At 47.7% G+C, this 16,584-nt stretch overlaps 1 protein-coding gene across 2 annotated transcripts in view; it reads left to right on the forward strand.

The window, feature by feature from the left end:
* The window catches only part of tmcc3 (transmembrane and coiled-coil domain family 3), a 44,172-nt gene extending 31,032 nt beyond the window's left edge, over positions 1-13,140 (forward strand). For both annotated transcript variants that reach the window (XM_018730192.2, XM_018730193.2), the window contains exons 2-4: positions 7,750-8,696; positions 9,871-10,006; positions 10,588-13,140. In XM_018730192.2, coding sequence (XP_018585708.1) covers positions 7,750-8,696; positions 9,871-10,006; positions 10,588-10,890 — 1,386 coding nt within the window. In that variant the 3' untranslated portion in view covers positions 10,891-13,140. The remainder of the gene's footprint in view (positions 1-7,749; positions 8,697-9,870; positions 10,007-10,587) is intronic.
* The last annotated feature ends 3,444 nt before the right edge of the window (positions 13,141-16,584 follow it).

The following is a 16,584-nucleotide window of genomic DNA, read 5'->3' on the forward strand; positions in this document are numbered from 1 at the left end:
TGAGTCCAGAGTTGAGGACTGATCAGGAAGTGTTTTTCTCCACCCCGCAGCTGACTGTCTTTCGTTTTAGGCGCCGTAATCCAGTAACGTCCCGGGACCATCCGGTTCGAACCAGTTGCGTTCGGGGCTCCCGACTGGCGAGTTTGCGTGAGGAAGAAGTCCGACTTGTTTTGCGTCGCTCGGGGCCGTGGAGTATATAGTACGGTGCAGTGCAGTACAATACGGTGCGGTGCGGTACGGTGCGGTATTCTCTCTGGTCTTTATTTATCATGCAGGAAATTCTGGCCCGGCGGAAAAGCGCTGTTTGTACACAAGGCCCCGCAGATCGTGCAGCCTAGCTGCGTAGCCGGGCGTCCAAAAGCGAGCGCGTTCTGGCTGCCGGATCGCGGTCACGCTACAGTGTGCGGGTGTCATCGCGTGACTCAGTTTTGCTTTATGGGAAAGCGGGATTTCAAATAGCCGTTTAATTTTGATTTGCTCCGCAGACGGTGCGACTCGGCGGTTTATCTCGACACGATGAGAACTAGCATGTTGCGGCTTTTTTTTTTTTTTTTTTTTAATTTGTTTTTTAATCCCATTGAGACATTGTTCAGTTGAAAAAATAAGCGCTGCGCTGTAGTTCCTTGGCCTGTTTTGCCGTTACGGCATTTCGCGGTCGGATTTTTCGTGTATTCTCGTGGCCTCGGGGGGAACCTTCCTTCCTTGTGTAATGTGATCCTTTTTCCCCCTTCCCTCTCCTTTAAAGTATGAAACCTGGATTTCGGAGGTGTAAAATTATGTTAATCTGCGTCCCTAATCCTCGAGCCGTGAACCTCGGATGGAAACGGGACATAATCCAACCAGCTGCTCCTCTCTGGACGCGTCACGCTCTCTTTTGGCAGTCCGCGTCTCGTGATACGTTTGGCGAGCGTTTCGGCATTGAGAGCACGGGGCGGGGAGCTAAACGCGCTTGAAGTTACGCCAGAGAGAGCGAGAGATGGAGCTCCGAGGTCAAAGTGAGCGAACCTCGTGCAGAACGACGCTGCTCCCCGAATGGGTTTCTGCTGAGACCGGAACTGCCCTCCGGCGTGTACGTCCGAGAGTGGAGGAAAAGCTGTCCGTCAGCCCACCTTTGTTCTGCAGAAACCCAAACCAGTGTTTTTACAGGATTTACCAGGTTTTTTACAGTGTTTTTAGGCAGGATCCAGCGCATCGCGTTTACATGAACGCACACTGTTCAAGTCCCGCAAATGGGCTTGCGGTCAGACAGATTAAGGAATGGAGGCTCTCTTTGAGGGGGGTGCGGTGGCGCAGTGGGTTGGACCGGGTCCTGCTCTCTGGTGGGTCTGGGGTTCAAGTCCCGCTTGGGGTGCCTTGCGACGGACTGGCGTCCCGTCCTGGGTGCGTCCCCTCCCCCTCCGGCCTTACGCCCTGTGTTGCCGGGTAGGCTCCGATTCCCCATGACCCCGTGTGGGACAAGCGGTTCTGAAAACGTGTGTGTGTGGGCTCTCTTCGAGATGTAGAAATGACAGGTGTCATTAACTGAACCGAGTCTGATCGGTAACGTGAGGGAACGCCCGTGAAACGTTCCTGCCCAAATCGTCCGACTTTTCTGGCCGCGAGGACGCTTCCTCCTCCTTCCTCATGTCCTGCTTCTGCGTGGTCCCGTCAGGTGCATGTAAGATATGTGACGCTTTTTTGCTCTGAACCTTGTTTTACGCACTCTGTCCCTTCAGCTTGCGTTGTGTCGCACGTGTCTAAATATCAAACGCGGCCACCTTTGCTTGTCCCGACACGCAGGCTCACGGCCACTGTTATCAGGTCTGCTGGAGTGGACAGACGTCTCTGAACGTCCTGCTTGCTGTTTACCAAGAATCTGATTATGTCAAACGGTGTGTTTTTAATCCGGGAGGGAACTGTGGCGTTAGCGGGGCGGGGTGGGGTCGTGTAAGGAGAGGGGAAACAGACTGGCCTTTGTGTGCCCATCTGGACCCTAATGCACTGGTAATCTGACTGGCCTCAATAGGTGCCGTTTCTGCATTCCCCCGCTGAAGAAACTGGGCCAGGACCGGGTCGGGAGCGAAGCGCGCTGGTGGGGAACCGCCACAGTAGCTAGTGGGTTCCAGGGTAATTGTCGCAGCAGCCGGGATAAAGAGATACTTGTACGTATGAATGTAACATACAGAATGTTCATCCGTCAGACTGAAAACGCTGCGGTAATGTAGGGACGGCTGGTAGCATAGTGGTTAGACTCACTGTCTTTGGACCCAACGGTCACAGGTTCGAGCCTCACCTCCAGCTGCAGTACCCTTGAGCAAGGTACTTACCCTAAATTGCTCCTGTAAAATTACCCGGCCGTATAAATGGGTAAATAATTGTAAGTACCTTTACATATAACAACTGTACTTTTAACACACCTTAATGTAATCTTCTATTGTACTGACCAACTGTATTTTTTGCTGCTAATTAGTATGTGTATATCCATAGTATTTATTGTTATATTGTATCTTCTGTTTTTAGTGTGTTTGTTGTTTCTGTGTAGGTAGTTTTGTGCTGTTTTTTTCACGTAGCACCACGGTCCTGGAGGAACGTCGTTTCGTTTCACTGTGTCCTGTACCAGCTGTATATGGTTGAAATTACTTGATTGTAAGTGGCTTTTGAGAAAAGCATCAGCTAAATGCGCGCACGCACACACACTGTCTGAAACCACTTGTCTCAAACGAGGTCGCGGTGAATCGGAGCCTAACCCGGCTGGAGGGGAGGGGGGACACACCCAGGACGGAACGCCAGTCCATCGCAAGGCACCCCAAGCGGGACTCGAACCTCAGACCCACCAGAGAGCGGGCACAGGCCAAACCCGCTGCGCCGCCACACCCCCCCCATCGGTTAAATGAATAAATGTAAATGTAATGTGTTGTCCCGAAGTGTTTGTAACTGTTGTCATGATAACTGTTTGCTATAGTCATTACCGCTTTGTGGAATACGTTGTACTCTGGACCTTCTTCACAGTTGTGCATCAAATCCCATATGAGACTAATAATAACTGTGGTAGGTGCACAGCTGCAGCAGATTTTTCCATGGCCTTTTCACAGCATCCCATCTCCCAGTATCCTCTGCTGCCATGGACTCCCACTGGATGGCAGGAGGCCCACTGGTCTGTGGCTGCGATCCGCTCCCACACGGACAGCGAGCAGTGATGTAGAAGAGACGGCGGTGTTCTGCGCCTCGGAGACCAACCCGGGGAGCACGGCATTCGGGGAGAGTTTCCGGGCCACATCCGATTAGCTGCGTTGTGCTGCGAGAAACCCAGCTGTCACAGGGTGTAGAGGATGTGAGTCAAGCGATTATGAAGAGGCCATGGATGGAGCTGGGAGGCTCAGTGTACAACTTTCCCTCTGGGGGCATTCATCCCTGGCCCTGAGGGACACAGCACAGCTGGCTTCACAGCACCGCCTCATCTGGATGGCGATCGGGGGACTTGGGACAGATGTTGAATTTCACAAACCGCATCTGCATCTGTCCCGTGTTACAGTGCAAACCTATCCAGATGTGATAGTTCTGCTCATGTTGACTTTACCTGGACTTCTGTGCGTGCATGCGTGTGTGAGAGGTATGAATCCTGTACTGATTTAGCAAATGCTTTTGTTCAAAGCGACATAGAGGTGGCCCCCGATTTACGATGGGGTTACGTTCCACGAAAACCATCATAAGTCGAAAATATTGAAAGTTGAAATGCATTTAATACGCCTAACCTACCGAACGTCATAGCCTGGCATACGTGCGATGGCCATTACGGGGCTTGCTTTCTTCATGCTGGGCAATTATCTTGAGTTTCTCCTCAAGAGTAATTGCCCTCCTATTCTTCTCCCTCACTAGTGGCAGGAGACACAGATGAGCATTTCTGTGACATTATGGATGCACAAAACACAACCGTGTGACGGACTGGGAGATGCGGATTGCTGCCACTACCCAGCATCGCGAGAGAGTATCGCCCCTCATATCGCTTGCCCGGGAAAATATCAAAATTCAAAATTCGAAGTACGGTTTCTACTGAATGTCTATCGCCAGCTCAATATCGTAAAGTTGGAAAAATCGTAAGTCGAACCATCGTAAATCGGGGACCACCTGTACATTTCAGAAAACGATACAAAAGCGCATAACCCCAACACAAAAGATTACCTGTCGATTGACACCGCTGCTGGGCAGCAGCTTGTAAATGGAGATTGAAATCGATGACATCGGTGACGTAGTACTTCTCAGCCGAATTGCGTCCAAGAGCAACGCGCTCTTGGAACCGAACCGAATTCTGCCGTCATCGTTTGATGTGAGCGACGTTTGAAGCTTCTCCTGTGGAAATGCTCGCGGGAGACGGGATGCATGTTAATGTTTCAGAACCTAGCGAAAAGGCCTCAAAAGCGAGACTGGTTAGATGAGAAAGGGAGAGGTTTAAGATCCTGGCCCATGGAACGGCGACGCATAGGACGCAGAGCTTGGTGATGGGGAGGACCGTTGCCGTCAGGACGGGAGGGCCGTACCGCTGCGGAGAACGGCCGGCATCGAGGCTCTGGCACAGAGCGGGGAAAGAGAATGCTTGGTATGGAATGGAAACCTGCAAACCCCTCATCTGCCACACCGTTGAACTTTGCAACCTGGAAAAAAATTTGTGGGCTACAGTGGGGGTCTGGTATTTGCTGTCCTTTCTCCATGTATGATTTCAAGCTCTGGAATAGGACGCTTGGCTTAAAAGTCCTCGGTATCGTTCTGGATGGGGTGGGAACTTGGGTGTGATACGTCACCACATTTTTACATTTGGATTTAATTATGCAGCTGCTTCACTTTGATTTTGGGTATTTAAACTATTTGACTGTTTAATCTGCAGCCTCATATTTGCACTCATGGATGTGTGCTTCTGTGTGTGTGTGTGTGTGTGTGTGTGTGTGTGTGAGCGCGCGCACGTGTGCCCGCATGCTTGTGCGTGTGTTTCATGTAGCAGTTATTTGCTTTAAAAGCTCCGAGCAGAAATGGGTGGGAGTGGGACGAGGCAGATTGCCAGCGCGTTTCATCAGCTGCTGCCCGACTCGTGTTCCTTTCCACACGTGCGTTGCTTGTAAACTGCGCTAACGGAGGGCATTCCCGCACCGCGGCGAGGGGCGCCGCTCGCGATGGCCGGTGCTGTAGACGTGCCGAAGCATCCATGCGGTCAGGAAACGGTTAAGCCCCCGAGGGTGGGGGTGAAAAAAATGCCACAATTGTGAAGGACAAGGTCTTTTGGGGTACCAGTTGTCCAATTAGTCAACAAAGTAGACTGCGATGGGGATACAAAGGGAACATTTGATTTGGGTCATTTGCCTCTCTCTTCCTGAGGCAAGCGGACAGACGGATTAACCCGCGGCGTGGACCATCCTGTCCCGGAGAGCAAACGGACTGGACTTTCGGTCCGTCTTCAGCTCTGGCGCGTGGGCCGAACGGCTACCGCTCCCTCTAGAGGCCGACAGAGGAGCGCGCGTCTGACCTTTTCCTCCGCAGATGGACACGACGAGCGAACCCGACTCCAGCGGATAGAGGTGGTGCGTGCTGTTGCGTGCATGTGTGTATTTGAGATCCTGTTGCTTCTCATTCGGAGGTAGAACACTATTAGCTGCTGAGTGGGACCTTTAAAGCGAACTTTTTCCCCCACATTGCGGCTATTTTCGCTCTCATTTGTCGCCGTAAATAATCTCGAGCGGGGTCAGGGCAGAATAAGGCGTTCTCTTCGGTCCGAGGAACCCTCGTAAAGGTCGGCGGTTTCGGGAAGCGCTGCAGTCACGCTCTGCGCTCTCTCTGGGTTTCTTGGGTTCACCAAGATAAGCCGTTTCCTGCCGGAATAACGTTCCTTCTCTAAATCGCGTTCGCTTCCGTGCACCTGAACGCGTTTGCCGAGGGGGCGCGCTCATTAATACGTGCATCGCTTTATTTCAGAATCTGCCTCCTGTTTATGTTGATGCCCACGCTCGGCCTGCTGGATGTACGAGTAAATGTTTGATTGCGTCTGTTACAAATGAGGGATAATGTACAGTTTGTGTTTCATAGCTCTGCTTTTATATAAGGGCTGAAATGGGTACTCTTGTTCCAGCTCCGCATGCTCTGGCAGATGGCATCTAATATACATGAGTACAAGCTGGCTACAGGTGTTCATGAACGAAGCACGTGGCTGTAGGGGGTGGGGTGGGGTGGGGTGGCAGGCAGTAGTGCCTGCTTGACCCAGTTAACTGAAGCCTGATGTTTAATCCACGTTCTGGCTTGCTGGCTACCGTGCGGCATGGTCTGGCAGTGGTTTTGTGTGTGTGTGTGTGTGTGTGTGTGTGTGTGTGTGTGTGTGTGTGTGTGTGGGTGGGGCTTCCTCTCACCTGGACACACTCCTCATTTCAATGCCAGAGCGCGCCAGCTATGTGCTTCCAGGAACGACAGCGGTGCACCGAGCTCTGTGGGCGTGAACCAGAACATCACGGTTCGGTGCTCGCGCTTCCTGCTTTCATGAAAGTCTCCAACATGCAGAGCCAAATGTGTGTGTGCGTGTGTACGTACACGCACGCACGCAGCTGTCATCCTCAAACCAGCCCTTTCATAGTGTGGGTTGTCATGCTTCATTTATGCTTCGTCAAACTTGAAAGCCAGACTAAAAGAGGTAGCTCTCGTCGGTCCTTCGCTGCTTTCGCTTCCAAAAATCTGACCTTCACGGTGTCGCCGGGCCAAGCTTGGTGTCCGCACACCTGGATCGAGCCTCGGAAAGGATTCCCCTGCTCTCGCTCGGGGAAAATCGCCACCCTCCCCCGTTCCCGGTGGGTCTGGACCGGCCCTGCTGAAAGCGGCGTTGAGCTTCTTTTAATGTCGTGCGTTTGAAAGGTAAAAAGGATTTTCAAGTGGCTCAGATTGCGGATGAGCTTCTGCAGCAGCGCACGTTGGATGTGTGTTTTTGACCTTGGTTACATAAAGCGTTAGCAGACAAAATGGAGGGGAAAAAAAAAAATCACAAAGGGCTTTGGGTTGAAACTCGATGTAGCAGCCGTCTGTGAACTGCACGCTATAATTATTTTTCGTTACCGGACTCATTTTTTTCTTTTTTTGTTAAATTAACCTCCATTTAGTAGGCCATCGTATTTGAAGGTGTGCTGTGAATTAACTGGCCTGATACAGACGGAGAGCAGTTCACACGGAGTACCGTGTCTGGTGGGCGAGCTGCATTATGCTTGGGGCTCGGCCGAGGAAGTGATGCAGTAGCGAATGTGCAGCGTACACTCATGCACACTCGTGTGCGCTCGTTCCGCATACGTCATTTTCCTGCCTATTGTTACCTTCTTAAATTTTTTTTTTTTAGTTGAGCTTTTTATTAGAATTCTTCAGTTCAACATTTATAGTGTCAAGTATCCATTCTGACCATGTGCGAAATAGATGCTACTAAAGAGGAAACGGTTTCGGTGCAAGTGGTCTAACTCATGCCGAAATGCACTTTAAACACATTTGCAAACTGATGCTAAATAGGACTTGGAATTTTGAGGTTGGAAAGGTGTAAAATTGAATGAACTACACAACTAAATTCTAACCACACTGGCAAGTTTCTGACCTGAGATTAAACACCATGAATTTAGGACCACAGGCTGCAACTTAAATGGAAATGGGCTTTCCATTTTAGCTGGGACCCTGCTTATAGGATCATTAATTGTGGTGTTTCCTGCTGGTGATGTGGCGGCAGGGGTATAACGTCGTTCTGCGGCTCTGTTCTGTTCCTGGCAGGCGGACCGGAGCATCGATGGAAATGTCCTCAGCATCCCCGTGCCGATGCGGCGAGGTGGTTCGGAGACCAACCTGGACCTGGACTCCACCGACGGGCCGGGGTTCGGGTTAGACTTCCACAAAGGTCGCCTGGGCATCGACAGCCTGCAGCAGAAGATCCTGAAGGTGACCGAGCAGATCAAGATCGAGCAGACGGCCCGCGACGAAAATGTCGCCGAGTACCTGAAATTGGTCAACAATGCTGACAAGCAGCAGGTGTCGCGCATTAAGCAGGTGTTTGAGAAGAAGAACCAGAAATCTGCGCAGAACATTGCGCAGCTGCAGAAGAAGCTGGAGCAGTACCACAAGCGGATGAAGGATAGCGAAGCCAACGGGGCCTCCAAGCACACTGGCCCCAAAGAAGTCAAGGAGTCCTCCAAGGACAACCTGAAAGAGAGCTTGAAAGACAGCTTGAAAGATGTGAGTGGCAGTGGGAGGCACCCCAGCCTGGACAAGGTGAAGACCATCGGGCCCGGCGTCTCGCTCTCGCCGCCGTTCTTCTTCAACAAGCCGCGGGAGTTTGCCAACCTGATCCGCAACAAGTTTGGCAGCGCCGACAACATAGCGCAAATCAAGAGTTCCATGGAGACGAGCTCCGCCTTCCACCCAGAAGGTGGGGGGCGTGCCCTGAGCGGCAGCGCCACCATTGTTACCAAGCCCAAGTACCCCAGCGACGACGAGTGCTCCTCCGGGTCCTCGGCATCGGCCGACAGCAACGGGAACCCGGCCCCTGGCCCCGTTGTCACGGGATCCCCGGAGGCCCAGGGAAGGTCGACCCAGATCTTGGAGGAGCTGAGGGAGATCCGGGAGTCCCAGAACCAGCTGGCTGAAGACATCGAGAGCATCAAGTCACAGTTCAAGAGGGAGTTTGGTGTCATCACACAGGTGCTACAGGAAGAGAAGTACAGGTGGGGAATCTAGCAGCCCTCCACAGGTTCCCTTGGTTTCCGTCCAAAAAATCAGTTTCTTTTCCCGCAGCAAAGTGGCAGGAATGTCACTGAATCCGTTTCGCCGTATTATAGTCCAGAGAAATAGGTGACGAACTTGTGCTCACATCTAACCATTTTTTACATTTATTCATTCGGTTGATGCTTTTCTCCAAAGATACTTACAATATTATGCTACTTACAGTTATTTACCCATTTATACAGCTGGGTAGTTTTACTGGAGAAATTTAGGGTGAGTACCTTGCTTAAGGGTACTCCAGCTCAAGGTGGGATTCGAACCTGCAACCTTTGGGTCCAAAGGTAGTAGCTCTAACCACTATGTATGAGCATGGCATGAGCATAGATGCTCTAATTACTACCATTTGCAATAATGTCCCTGTTTTATCTCTCTCATATGTTTTCTGAGTACTTTAAAAGATGAGGGTTCTTCCTGATGGTTCCAGAACCCATTATGAGTGACGGAGGTACTTGTAAGCCCATTCATCAGACTGTGACTTCCCCGACGAGTGAGTCACGTACTGCGTTTTCTTTTCATCGCACCCGGGGATCGAGCTGCGCTTAGAACGACGGCGGTGACGCTGTGGCTCGACACACCGGCGGCACCTGCCGCCCTGTCGGGGTTCACCGAACAGCCCGAGCGCTGTCGCCTCATGGGACTTCAGCTGCACTTAGATCTGCTCATCTGAACTTGTTTTTTTGGCAAGTCCCTTTTGTTAGTGGTGTGATGCATAAAGGTTAACGGAGTTTTAATGCTGAAATGACACTGAGCGAGAGCAGATGAGCCGCTAGCGTGAATGTCTCCCGATGACAGGGACAGCGGCTCTTCCCCGGTGAGACTGTGCCAGGCTCTGGATCGCACAGGTGCGGAATGTCACATTGCGCACACGAGCAGATGTTTAAAGCTCGCTAACAGAGGTGTGCCCTTAGGTCATTTGGTGCTGAAAACGGACGTGGCGATACCGCAGACTCGGTACAGTACAGTTCGCTACGGCGGTGCTTCATCAGCATGACTGAGTTTCCTAAAGGGACGTTGCGGACCGTGCCGACGCTTTATGGAAAGTATTGCAATGAACAGCAGTGCAACGGCACGATCCTGCCGTTCGCTTTCAATCCGTTCTCTCTGCCTGCGTTGCAGGTTCGAGAGGCTCGAAGACCAACTGAACGACCTGACGGAGCTTCACCAGCATGAAACCACCAACCTGAAGCAAGAGCTGGCCAGCATGGAGGAGAAGGTGGCCTACCAAGCTTACGAGCGTGCCAGGGATATTCAGGTGCGTTATATGGAGCCCTCGAATGTCTCGAACCTTTCTTCCTACAAACACAGCGCGCTGATCAGTAAAGTACATACAGCTGGTACAAGTGATGGAGGGAGCAGGTAAATGTAGAAGGCAGTTTGCTGATGTACTGATTTGAACCCTAACCCTGCAGATCAGGCAACTGAGGAAGGGAAAACGGGGGGGGGGGGACCCAGATGGAGAAACTGAGAAATAAACCTCTGGGAGTCCAAGAACCAGTGGCTGCCCAGCTCTTCTGATCGTGATTATGAAATGTGTGTTTTTTAAAAAAAAAAAAAAAAACAAATAACGTAAATAAACTAAAAGTTTTCTCGGTCAATGTCTTTACTGCGGTCTTCTCCTTGCGTTAAACTCTTTCACCACCCCTGCGGCTGCCCCATGTGTAGGTAGCTTTGTGTTGTGTGTAGGTAACTGTTGTTTTATGTATCACCGTGGTCCTGGAGGAACGTTGTTTTGTTTCACTGTATACTGTACCAGCAGTATATGGTTGAAATGACAATAAAGCCACTTGACTTGACTTGGCCTGCCTGACTGCTCTGTCTCTGTTCCTCCGCTAGGAGGCGCTGGAGTCCTGCCAGACACGGATCTCCAAGCTGGAGCTGCAGCAGCAACAGCAGCAAACGGTGCAGCTGGAGAATACGGACGCCAAGGTGTTGCTGGGGAAGTGCATCAACATCATGCTGGCGCTGGTCACCGTCATCCTGGTGTGCGTCTCCACCGTGGCCAAGTTCACCGCGCCGCTCACTCGTAGCCGGCTGCACGTGTTCGGCACGTTCGTCGCCGTCTCGCTGCTGGCTCTGTTCTGGAAGAACTGGGAACACCTGCAGTGCGCCTTGGAGCGCTTGTTGGTGCCTAGCTGAGGGATGAGGGGGAGGAGCCTCCGGGGGCGTGCGGCCGAGGCATCCTCAGGAGGAGCCGACAAACGGCAGATCGCTGTCTGAGAAGTTCTTCTTTTTCCACCCCAGTTTGCTCCCCAGGCAACGTCTTCGGACCCATTTTTGTTTCTTCTTTCTCTGCGTTCATCACACGTCATGAGGTTTCTTCCTCTTAGGAGAAAAATGCAAAATGTCAAGATGCTCTGAGATACTGTTCAGCCATTGGCTGGGAAGATTGGACCATTTCTGCACCAGCCATGCTCCTGTGTGTCATGTTAGGTGTCCTAGCCTTTTACTCTCTATTTATTTGTGTAGCATTCATTGTCAGGCACATCATCACAGTTAAATTTTTCAGATCGTTCACTGTTTTATCGATTTGAGAAGTGCAATATATTTGTATTATAAGTGTATTTTTTTAATGGGCGGGGCAGGTAAAGCATCTTGAGCATGTGTCTGAAAATATTTATTACCTTTGAGAACTGGGACAATTTTTTGTGCGGGGGGAGCATGAGGCAGAACCGCGTGTTTGGGTCCGTGGACTGGTTCTGCGTAATGCACCTCATCCCCCTGGGTACACCGTAGTAATACGCTCTCTCCATACAGAGGGGACCTCCTTCAGTTTGACATGTTTGTTGGCAGGGGATTAAACACACGATAACCGCAAGCACGTGAATGAAAAGGCCATCGATGTTCTGGGGTTATCAACCTGGAGCTGTGGGCTTGTGCTGCCTGGAAACTGGGTGAATCAGGAGTTTTTATTCGAAGGCTCATTTAGGTCCATTTAGGTTTTTCCCTCCCTTTTTTCCCTCCATTTTTTTCAAAAAAGAAAAACACTCGATGTACTACAAATTTCTTTGCATTATGGTTTTTTTTTTAAGACACAACACATTTAGATATGTTGATAGAATTTGTTTCCTTCTTAAGCAGCGATAGGAAATTTCGAGAAGTGTGGTGAGCCCCAGATACGTAAAGATATGGTGTCATAACTATGACTTTCATAGGGCAGCACCAGTGAGACGAGTGTAGTCAGGATGACTCTGGTGGTAGCTCTCGTACCAGAGACAAGTGGTCAGGTCTGTCGTTTCATCTCAGGGAGGGTTCTGGGGGCTGTGATCCTGGAGATGGGCAGGGGTGTCCAACGCAGTTAACACCCCTAAGGAAATGAATGCTGTTGTATTACTAGTAGCCAGTCATGGCCTCCAGGATATGGATTATTTCTAACAGTGATTTAAATTGTTTTTTTTAATCCAAATTAAATGAAACTGAACGGAAGATGTATAAAGAACATGTATTTATGCCAGTTGTACTGTATGCTGTGTAAATGTGCGACGATGGAAAGAACGGTGTAACGCGTGCAGTGTGAATGTGTCCAGAGGCCGGTGGTGACTGTGATCCCGGGTGGTGGGCACTGAACTATGTCCCGAGAAGTACGGCGTGACGGGGGCACCCACTCCTCGGGCCACGAGCCCCCAAGTGCTGTGGATGAGCTCACCTGCAGGTTCTGACTAGCTCTTTTGCCTTTACATTCTGCATCCTCTTCTGTTCTGTAAAAACTGTGAAAGAAAAACGTGAAAATGAATTTATAGAGTATCGTTGCTGAAGAGCACACTTGCAGGGTGTATTTCTCCTCCGTACCGTACCTGCTGTTGGATGTCAGCAGCTTTGTAAACTCTTACTCATCACAGCTGAAGGTATGAATGGAGTGGCCTTATTTAGGCATTGCGAGTGTGGTTTAGCTCCTGTGTGTGTGTGTGTGTGTGTGTGTGTGTGTTCAGACCATGGTGACGCATAATGTAGGGACTCTGGATGAGGACGGTAACACTGAACCCAGAGCAGTTTTTATTGCTGTGGAAGATGTTCCTCACACCATGTCCTACATTGTTGTCTCCAGTTTGTCAACAGTGAGAATATGCAGTTTTAAAATTAAGTGTAAAGTTGTTAAAAAAAAAAAAAAAAAAAAAATTGTAGGTGATTGCTTTCGCTGAGCGATCGCCTTTTCTTGATGCCATCAGCACGATTTCCCTTCGTTCTCATGAGTCCACCTGAAAACATTTTGAAGCCTTCGTCATGTTTGTTAAATAACGGGTGAAAAGTAGCACAGGTGTTCTGTCCGTACCAGCTGCATCACAGTGAAGAAATCGCTTGTGGGTTTCTTTTGCCTTATTTATCCATAATTTGTCTTGAATCTTTTTCTCTTCTTAAAAGCCAAATGCTGAGAATATTGGACTGGTGCTTCAAACAACAGTGGGAGATGTTGTTCTCAGCTTGTACGTTGTAATAGAGTCAGTGTGGATTATTGCTGTCCCTGTGCCGCTCCTCTGCTTTTAGGCGCACGTGTCCTTTGAGAGTAACGCCACCTCGGACTGGCACTAGAACAAACCGTTGGGATGGAAATTGAATTTAAAAATAGAGATTAGAGGGAAAGTTCTACCCAGAACTGGACTCGGTGTTTACACTGTATGATTATTTTAATTGTTTTTTTTAAATACTACATTGTTTGATCAAAGTTCATGTTCAGTGTGGCGCAAGGAATGTCATTCTGTGCTATTTATGGCATGATCTCCTGGAAAATGTTACTTTTGAAAACTGCTTTATTCATTGCTAGGTAATCTGGTTATGGGTTCCTGAACACTTTTTCAAAGGACAAATAAATTCTCTTTTTCTAAACTTTGGCCTGAAATGTTTTCTTCTTCCCCTTCTCACCCGCCCCCGATTACGGAGTTAGACCACAGATTTTCAGATGAAATACATTAATCAATCAATTTTGATGGAAACGGTTCATAAGGATTTTAAACTTAACTGATGTTAAGACTTTTTAATAGATTTTATATGTGTTGCATTGGCATCTCAGGACATCTAACACGACTCATTGGGTTTTACCGGCATTGTTTTCCAGCAGTTTTGTAATAAAGTTATCAAAATTACTGTAAGACTGTAAAGAAGTTCTGAAATGTCATGACTATTTTGTGCTAATGAGCTGAATTCACCACATGTATGATGATTCAAATAGTTGTGAAAAGTTATCAGTCAGTGTAAGACAAGGAATAAGGAAAATCTGCCATTTCATACTTTTGTGTGAACACATTGGCTCTTACATTTATTCATTTAGAAGATACTTTTCTCCAGATTGACATGCATCCCAGAGGGCAATACAAAAAGTGCGTTGCATCAACAGAAGGAGAGATCTGGATGCAAATATGTGATATAACATTTTTAAATAAATCACCACTTTTCAATCAGGTTACAATTAAAATTTTATTCTGGTCTATTCAACCTTAGGTTTTATTTAGAGTGATGGCCTTTAAGCTGCTCTGTTTCTGCCTTAATATTCTGTTTCTTTTAATTAATACTCTTTCCAAATTAAACTGATGTACTGAACAAACAGTACATTATATACTGGCTCTTCAACTTGTGAACACAGTTGTAACTCTATAAACGTGTTCATAACTTAAAAAAAAAAAAAAAAAGCCATTTATACTTTTAATTAAGGTTCATATACATTAAAATTAAACAATTTTAAATGTCTTTTCCACCAAAGTATAATAACCTAATGAGACTTTCAGCCTGTTTTAATCCAAGATCCATCCGTTTTCTTGCCTGTCTGTGGTGTCCTTTTACGGCACCGCAGTGCAAAGGAGGCCACGTTTTTCCAGTCTTGTAAAGTCTTTCACATCCATGTAACACTGCAGACAATGCCATTGCCTGAGCAATTGTACTTTAAAAATTAGATAGAAATATTAATCTCCATTTTTTATTGCAACAACAGCAACACTGGGACACAGTGACTGACAAAGGCAACAAAACAATAAAATTGTAACTGCAATTGCAAATATAAAACAATGAGAGGGAATCAAAAGTGATTCTCAGAAGGGATCAACTTATTATCCAGGTCTGTTGTCCAAAAAGCATGAACCCATGAATTGTCATTCAATCAAATTTTATCAGAAAAAAATTCATCAATATCATGCATATATATAAAGAGAAATACACGTGTAGACCGCAACTACAAAGCACTTCTAAGTCAAGAATAAAAATAACATAGGACTTCAAAACATTTCAATGAAATTATGAACAGTGATTTTTCAATTAGTATAATATTTCAACAACAGGTTAGAGTTTGCATGTCCCCCTGGTATCTGCATGGGTTTCCATCCGGTGTGGCTACTCTGCGATGGTCTGGCATCTCATCCAGGGTGTACCCCAAGCCTTGCAACCAATACTTTTGTGATAGGCTCCAGATCACCATGGCCCTGATCAGGACAAATGGTTGTGAAAATAACTTTTTCTGCCAGTCATTGGCTGACCATGTAAACATAAGATATAGACATCCATCCAGGCATCCAGTAGAAATTGGATTGGATTTTAAAAATGTGATGGCGAAATGCAGTTAGGGATTAAGAAATAAAAGGAAAATGTTTGTATGGGGGGGGGGCGCAGTGGGTTGGACCGGGTCCTGCTCTCGGTGGGTCTGGGGTTCAAGTCCCGCTTGGGGTGCCTTGCAACGGACTGGCGTCCCATCCTGGGTGTGTCCCTTCCCCCTCCAGCCCTCCGCCCTGTGTTGCCAGGCTAGGCTCTGGCTCCCCGCGACCCCGAATGAGATGAGCGGTTCAGAAAGTGTGTGTGTGTGTGTGTGTGTGTGTGTTTGTATGTTCAATTTGTTACCCAATGGTTTGTGACGCACAGTGTGTACAGCACTTCAGCTTTGTTGCCCCCCAGTGGCGCTTTCAGGACGCTGCAGCACTCAGGCCATTTGCAGACTCCAAATAAATGTTCCTTTCCCTGTGACACACACACACACACACATTTTCTGAACCGCTTGTCCCAATTGTTGTTAAGTACTACTGAGGGTGCATTAAATACAGGGTAGAAAATCATAGCAGCTCTGCTGAGGTGACAATTTCGTTAGACTATAAGCAGTGACACCTAGAGGTGTTTTGAGATTTATATGGAGTGTATGCAGTTATACAGGGGGATTTACATGATCAATGATACAGGAAGACCAAGGCGCTACTAATTGTTTTTACCTTGCTTAAGGCAAGGGAAGTGGTCCTTCCTTCCCTAAACAGTACAGGGAGAAGCACAGCTCTGCTCAGGAGGTTACTGATGGTGCAGACTCTCAGAACATTCCCTCACACTGTTAGAGACTGACTGATTTGTTTAGTAAAGCCATAGACCAAATATCAAAAAATAAGTAAAAATAAGAACTTGGCCGTTAGAAGCCAGGTTATTGTTGTACTATGAGAATTTGATGAAATTGAGAGAAAAACAAACTCAATTTACAAGATTCTCTGTTAGAATATTTTGATGACAAATATGTAAATTGAAAATGACTTAATAATAACTGAATATATTATTATATATAACTGAATATCTGAAAAGTAGCTGCATGCTTGAAATGTTTATAAAAGAGTAACCGCAATTAATAAGCTATAAAAAAACACCGGAGCCAAAGAAAATTATTTTAAAGTAAATTAAATAAAAATGTGTAGGGTTTATGAGATTTACCAGTATCATGAAGAGATTTATCTATTATCATTTTTTTAATATATTAATATTTTAACGAGCAACCAATTGCAGCGCCACCAGTCAGTCAGTCATCCAATCAATTGCGATCTTGTTCTTTCGCGCTTTTGTCCCTTCCCATGAGTCAAAGTTTTGTAGTTTTCATACAGGATTCTG

The sequence above is a fragment of the Scleropages formosus genome, chromosome 21 (assembly GCF_900964775.1).
Source record: "Scleropages formosus chromosome 21, fSclFor1.1, whole genome shotgun sequence".
Lineage (NCBI taxonomy): Eukaryota > Metazoa > Chordata > Actinopteri > Osteoglossiformes > Osteoglossidae > Scleropages > Scleropages formosus.